This window comes from Salvelinus fontinalis, chromosome 28 (assembly GCF_029448725.1).
Source record: "Salvelinus fontinalis isolate EN_2023a chromosome 28, ASM2944872v1, whole genome shotgun sequence".
NCBI classification, from domain to species: Eukaryota; Metazoa; Chordata; class Actinopteri; order Salmoniformes; family Salmonidae; genus Salvelinus; species Salvelinus fontinalis.
Genome location: NC_074692.1, coordinates 34,677,959 through 34,685,458, shown reverse-complemented (window position 1 = coordinate 34,685,458; position 7,500 = coordinate 34,677,959). Strand labels below are relative to the sequence as shown.

General features: G+C 43.4%; 1 protein-coding gene across 11 annotated transcripts in view; it reads left to right on the top strand.

The window, feature by feature from the left end:
- Positions 1-7,500, top strand: part of LOC129826629 (calcium/calmodulin-dependent protein kinase type II subunit beta-like) — a 155,095-nt gene that overhangs the window by 128,578 nt on the left and 19,017 nt on the right. For 7 of the 11 annotated variants that reach the window (XM_055887566.1, XM_055887555.1, XM_055887559.1 and 4 more), the window contains one exon: positions 4,086-4,130. The exons of the other annotated variants lie outside the window; for them this stretch is intronic. In XM_055887566.1, the coding sequence (XP_055743541.1) occupies positions 4,086-4,130 (45 nt within the window). The remainder of the gene's footprint in view (positions 1-4,085; positions 4,131-7,500) is intronic. 11 annotated transcript variants of the gene reach the window in all.

The following is a 7,500-nucleotide window of genomic DNA, read 5'->3' as shown; positions in this document are numbered from 1 at the left end:
GTGTGAGTGTGTGAGTGAGTGAGTGAGTGTGTGAGTGTGTGAGTGTGTGAGGAGCTCTGCAGAATGATTAGCAGACGTGGTGTGTTTGTAACTTTTACCCAGAGTTCTCTCTGGCCGTTCCTGCCATGATCCTCTCCTCCGGCTCAGCGCGAGCATGTGTGTGTGTGTGTGTGTTTTCTAAATTGATTCAAAATTACAGTCCTCAGCTCATCCACCCCTCAACTCTGTCACTCCAGAAGAATCTCTTCCAGTTTTAACCAGTTTTGTCCCCTTTTGCTTTGACCTCATCTGACATACAGTGTATTCGGAAAGTATTCAGACCCCTTGACTTTTTCTACATTTTGTTACGTTACAGCCTTATTCTAAAATGGATTAAATCAATTTTGTTCCTCATCAATCTCTTATGAAAAAGAGAAAAAAGGTTTTTAGACATTTTAGCAAATGTATTGAGAATAAATAAACAGAAATACCTTATTTACATAAGTATTCAGACCTTTTGCTATGAGACTCGAAATTGAGCTCAGGCGCAGTCTGTTTCTGTCATGGATCCACCTGTCACCAGGGGGCAGCAGAGACGTCCTAGAGACATTAACGACACTCAGGTTGTCATGGTTCCACCTGTCACCAGAGGGCAGTAGAGACCATCCTAGAGACATTAACGACACTCAGGTGTGTCTTATTTACTCATTAGGATATCCCTGTTAAAACAGGGGTGTTTTCTGTTGTGCTTTGCAGAAGCTTGAATTGTTCACCGTGTGCGGTCGTTTCCTGACTGAGTTTTCCAGACTTAGTGTTTGTTGTTTTTCAAGTGTACTGTGATCCTGCGGCTACCGTTTCTCAGTAAAGTATTATGTTTATCCTTAACCACTGAGTCCTTGCCTGGTCTCTTATCTTCTCCAACCTCACCACATCACAGTTTCCATTGATCATCCTTGAGATGTTTCTACAACTTGATTGAAGTCCACCTGTGGTAAATTCAATTGATTGGACATGATTTGGAAAGGCACACACCTGTCTATATAATGTCCCACAGTTGACAGTGCATGTCAGAGCAATAAACAAGCCATGAGGTCGAAGGAATTGTCCATAGAGCTCCGAGACAGGATTGTGTCCCCAAAAACCCAGTGGTCTCCATCATTTTTAAATGGAAGAAGTTTGAACTACTAACTCTTCCTAGAGCTGGCCGCCTGGCCAAACTGAGCAATGGGGGGAGAAGGGCCTTGGTCAGGGAGGTGACCAAGAACCCGATGGTCACTCTGACAGAGCTCCAGAGTTCTTCTGTGGAGATGGGAGAACCTTCCAAAAGGACAACCATCTCTGCAGCACTCCACCAATCAGGCCTTTATGGTTGAGTGGCCAGACGGAAGCCACTCCTCAGTAAAAGGCACATGACAGCCCACTTGGAGTTTGCCAAAAGGCACCTAAAGACTCTCAGACCATGAGAAACAAGATTCTCTGGTCTGATGAAACCAAAATTGAACTCTTTGGCCTGAATGCCAAGCATCACATCTGGAGGAAACCTGTCACCATCACTCCGGTGAAGCATGGTGGTGGCAGCATCATGCTGTGGGGATGTTTTTCAGCAGCAGGGACCGGGAGACTAGTCAGGATTGAGGGAAAGATGAATGGCGCAAAGTGCAGAGAGATCTTTGATGAAAACCTGCTCCAGAGCGCTCAGGACCTCAGACTGGGGCAAAGGTTCACCTTCCAACAGGACAACGACCCTAAGCACACAGCAAAGATAACACAGGAGTGGCTATGGAGACAATTCTCTGAATGTCCTTGAGTGGCCCAGCCAGAGTCCGGACTTAAACCCAATCGAACATCACTGGAGAGACCTGAAAATAGCTGTGCAGCGACGCTCCCCATCCAACCTGACAGAGCTTGAAAGGATCTGCAGAGAAGAATGGGAGAAACTCCCAAAATACAGGGGTGCAAAGCTTGTAGCGTCATACCCAAGAAGACTCGAGGCTGTAATCACTGCCAAAGATGCTTCAACAAAGTACTGAGGAAAGGGTCTGAATACTTATGTAAATGTGATATTTCAGTTATTTATTTGTTATACATTTTCAAAGATTTCTAAAAAGCTGTTTTAGCTTTGTCATTATGGGGTATTGTGTGTAGATTGATGAGGGAAAAAACTATTTTAATCCATTTTAGAATAAGGCTGTAACAACAAAATGTGGAAGAAGTCAAGGGGTCTGAATTATTTCCTAATGTACTGTACACCTTTAACCTCACCTAACACCTTTAACCTCATCTGACATACAGTACCAGTCAAAAGTTTGGACACGCCTACTCATTCAGGGTTTTCTACTATTTTTACTATTTTCTACATTGTAGAATAAAAGTGAAGACTTCAAAACTATGAAATAACACATGGAATCATGTACGAACCAAGAAAGTGTTAAACAAATCAAAACATATTTTAGATTTTAGATTCTTCAAAGTGGTCACCCTTTTCCTTGATGACAGCTTTGCACACTCTTGGCATTCTCTCAACCAGCTTCATGAGGTAGTCATCTGGAATGCTTTCCAACAGTCTTGAAGGAGTTCCCACGTACGCTGAGCACTTGTTGGCTGCTTTTCCTTCCCTCTGCGGTCCAACTCATCCCAAACCATCTCAATTAGGTTGAGGTTGGGTGATTGTTGAGACCAGGTCATCTGATGCAGCACTCCATCACTCTACTTCTTGTTCAAATAGCCCTTACACAGACTGGAGGTGTGTTTGGGGTCATTGTCCTGTTGGAAACCAAATGGTAGTCCCACTAAGTGCAAACCAGAGTGTATGGCGTATCGCTGTAGAATGCTGTGGTAGCCATGCTGGTTAAGTGTTCCTTGAATTCTAAATATATCACTGACACCAGCAAAGCACCCCCAAACAATCACACCTCCTCCTCCATGCTTCAGGGTGGGAACCACACATTATCCATTCACCACTCTGCATCTCACAAAGACACGGCGGTTGGAACCAAAAATCTCAAATTTAGACTCATAAGACCGAAGGACAAATTTCCACCAGTCTAATGTCCATCGTGCTTATTCTCTTCTTCTTATTGGTGTCTTTTAGTAGTTGTTTCTTTGCAGCAATTCAACCATAAAGGCCTGATTCACACAGTCTCCTCTGAACAGTTGATGTTGAGATGTCTGTTACTTGAAGCATTTATTTGGGCTGCAATCTGAGGTGCAGTTAATTGCAGATTTCTGAGGCTGGTAACTTTAATTAACTTATCCTCTGCAGCAGAGGTAACTCTGGGTCTCCCTTTCCTGTGGCGGTCCTCATGAGAACCAGTTTCATCATAGCGCTTGATGGTTTTTGCAACTGCACTTGAAGAAACTTTCAAAGTTCTTGACATTTTCTAGATTGACTGACCTTCATGTCTTAAAGTAATGATGAACGCTTGTTTCTCTTTGCTTATTTGAGCTGTTCTTGCCATAATATGGACTTTGACCAAATAGGGCTATCTTCTGTCTACCAACCCTACCTTGTCACAACACAACTGATTGGCTCTAATGCATTAAGAAGGAAAGAAATTCCACAAATTAACTTTTATTAACAAGATTAACAAGGCACACCTGTTAATTGAAATGCATTCCAGATGAATACCTCATGAAGCTGGTTGAGAGAATGCCAAGAGTGTTCAAAGCTGTCATCAAGGCAAAAGGTGGCTACTTTGAAGAATCTTAAATATAAACTATATTTTGATTTGTTTAACACTTTTTTGGTTACTACATGATTCCATATGTGTTATTTCATAGTTTTGATGTCTTCACTATTATTCTACAATGTAGAAAATAGTAAAAAAATAAAGAAAAACCCTTGAATGAGTAGGCGTGTCCAAACTTTTGACTGGTACTGAAAAAATACACACACACCTTTAACCTCATCTGACCTACATACATACTGTTCACACCTTTATCTCTCTGTTATTTTTCTCTTTCTCTCTACCTGTTTTCCTTCCTCACTCTTTCTTTGTCTTTCTCTTCATCTCTCTCGCTCTCCTTTGCTTTCTTTCTCCATCCCTCCCCATCTCTCTCCATCTCTCCTTCCATCTATCTCTCCCTCCATCCCTCTCTTTTTGCAGGAGGCTCAGACCACTGTTATCCATAATCCAATGGATGGAACTAAGGTACACCCCCCTCTCCTCTCCTCTCTTCCCCTCTCCTGTCCCTCCCTCTCCTCTCCTGTCCCCCCTGTCCTCTCCTCTCTTCTCTTTTCTTCTCCTCTCCTCTCCCCCTGTCCTCTCTTCTCCTCTCCTCTCTTCTCCTCTCCTGTCCCCCCTCTCCTCTCTTCTCCTCTCCTGTCACCCCTCTCCTCTCCTCACCTCTCCTCTCCTCTCCTCTCCTCTCCTCTCCTCTCCTCTCCTCTCCTCTCCTCTCCTCTCCTCTCCTCTCCTCTCCTGTCCTCCCCTGTCTCCTCTCCTCTCCTCTCCTCTCCTCTCCTCTCCTCCCGTCTCCTCTCCTCTCCTCTCCTCTCCTCTCCTCTCCTCTCTTCCTCCCCTTCCCTTTCCTCTACTCCCATTAGTCGGTTCTGTTTGATCTGTTTACCCCCCCCCTTTCTGCATCTTTGTATGCGTGTCATCACAGAGGCCTGTGCTGTGTCATCACAGAGGCGTGTACTGTTTGTGTGCAATTATGCACAGTTATTTATGTTTTATCCAGCACCCCGCCCAGCACAGTCCCTCCCTAATAGTGTGTGTGTGTATATGAATATGTAGGTGTGTGTATATGAATATGTAGGTGTGTGTGTATATGAATATGTGTGTGTGTGTATATGAATATGTAGGTGTGTGTGTATATGAATATGTCTGTGTGTGTTTGGGTGAAAACTATTTTAAAACACTAATGTCAACTGGAAACAAATGGTTTGTTCAGGTGAACTTTGATTTTTAGATTTAAAATAGTAGCATATTGAGTTAATTGAATGTGCTCAATATGAGTCTCTACACTCTTAGAGAAAAAGGTGCTATGTAGAACCTAATAGGGTTCTTCGGCTGTCCCCATAGGAGAACCCTTTGAAGAAGCCTTATTGGTTCCAGGTAGAACCCTTTTGAGTTCCATGTAGAACCCTTCCACAGTGGGTTCTACATGGAACTCAAAAGGGTTCTACCTGGAACCAAAAAGGGTTATCCTATGGGGACAGGCAGGGAACCCTTTTAAAACTTTTTTTCTAAGAGTCTACAGTTCTTCAGGGACTTGCATGTGCTACTGACCGTAAAGGAACAGACTTACAAAGCACACAGTATGTTTCTTTGTACCAGTTAACACCTCGCACTCACTAATATTTCAAATCAAACCACTACATTTCAACCCCTTGATGTTTTACTGAGGTACAAAGTGACTTTACACTGAGGCAAACCCTTACAGAATTAAATCTGTCCCTAAGGGTGTGTGTGTGTGTGTGTGTGTGGGTGAAACATTGTCCCCGTGTGGCCTAACTGCACCAAACCTACAGGACTTATGTAATATCCTGAAATCAACCGTGGTCCCTGTGAGAATGTCAACAGCCTCTGCTTCCTCCCTTGGTTGGCACTGTGAGCGTCTACAGTGTTTGTGTTCATACCGTACTGTTGCATCTGTAGCCTCTATTTATCTACTGGTTTAATCTCCCCCTTGTCTATCTGTCTTTCTATCTATCAATCTGTTTGTTCCATAGTTGGTCCCTGTTAGACAGCATCTGTAGCATCTGTAGGCTGTATTTATCTACTGGTTTAATCTCCCCCTTGTCTATCTGTCTTTCTATCTATCAATCTGTTTGTCAGTGACACGGTTTTGTGTGTTATATGTAGCCTATGCAGTAGATCTACTATCTGCGTCCTTAATGGCTCCCTATTTCTATGTCATGCACTACTTTTGACTAGGGTCCATCGGGTAGTGCACTAGTGTCCATCGGGTAGTGCACTAGGGTCCATCTGGTAGTGCCCTAGGCCGATAGGGCTCTGGTCAAAAGTAGTGTACTATATAATGTGGGGAATAGGGCAGAATTCCACACGCACGCACGCACACACACACACACACACACACACACACACACACACACACACACACACACACACACACACACACACACACACACACACACACACACACACACACACACACACACACACACACACACACACACACACACACACACACACACACACACACACACACACACACACACACACACACACACACACACAGGTGACCTCTTCTCTCTCCATCACGAGACACACACTCCATCACATACTCTCCTCTGTGGAATTCTCCAGTGTAGAAGTGTTCCAAATGAGGCCACTGTATCCATGTCCTACCAAGGGAATATAAAGTCCTTTAAATACACTAATTGGAAATCAGAGCTCCTTAGTCTGAATCCCAAACAGCACCTTATTCTGCCAAATAGTGCAATGAGTTCGACCAGGGCCCATAGGGTTTTGGTCAAAAGTAGTGCACTACGTAGGGAATAGGGTACCATACAGGCCGAAGTCTTAAACTCTTCCTCTGGCAGGTCAGGGGGGAGAGACACAGCATCCTGTGGAGAGCAACATATTACAGGTTATTAGGGGAATGGAAGAGATTCATGTAGGGGAATGGAAGAGATTCATGTAGGGGAATGGAAGAGATTCATGTAGGGGAAGGTCTACTCTAAGATGTGTTGTAGTCAAGGTCTACTCTAAGATGTGTTGTAGTCAAGGTCTACTCTAAGATGTGTTGTAGTCAAGGTCTACTCTAAGATGTGTTGTGTTGTAGTCAAGGTCTACTCTAAGATGTGTTGTAGTCAAGGTCTACTCTAAGATGTGTTGTAGTCAAGGTCTACTCTAAGATGTGTTGTAGTCAAGGTCTACTCTAAGTGGTGTTGTAGTCAAGGTCTACTCTAAGATGTGTTGTGTTGTAGTCAAGGTCTACTCTAAGATGTGTTGTAGTCAAGGTCTACTCTAATATGTGTTGTAGTCAAGGTCTACTCTAAGATGTGTTGTAGTCAAGGTCTACTCTAAGATGTGTTGTGTTGTAGTCAAGGTCTACTCTAAGATGTGTTGTAGTCAAGGTCTACTCTAAGATGTGTTGTAGTCAAGGTCTACTCTAAGATGTGTTGTAGTCAAGGTCTACTCTAATATGTGTTGTAGTCAAGGTCTACTCTAAGATGTGTTGTAGTCAAGGTCTACTCTAAGATGTGTTGTAGTCAAGGTCTACTCTAAGATGTGTTGTAGTCAAGGTCTACTCTAAGATGTGTTGTAGTCAAGGTCTACTCTAAGATGTGTTGTAGTCAAGGTCTACTCTAAGATGTGTTGTGTTGTAGTCAAGGTCTACTCTAAGATGTGTTGTAGTCAAGGTCTACTCTAAGATGTGTTGTAGTCAAGGTCTACTCGAAGATGTTTTGTGTTGTAGTCAAGGTCTACTCTAAGATGTGTTGTAGTCAAGGTCTACTCTAAGATGTGTTGTAGTCAAGGTCTACTCGAAGATGTGTTGTGTTGTAGTCAAGGTCTACTCTAAGATGTGTTGTAGTCAAGGTCTACTCTA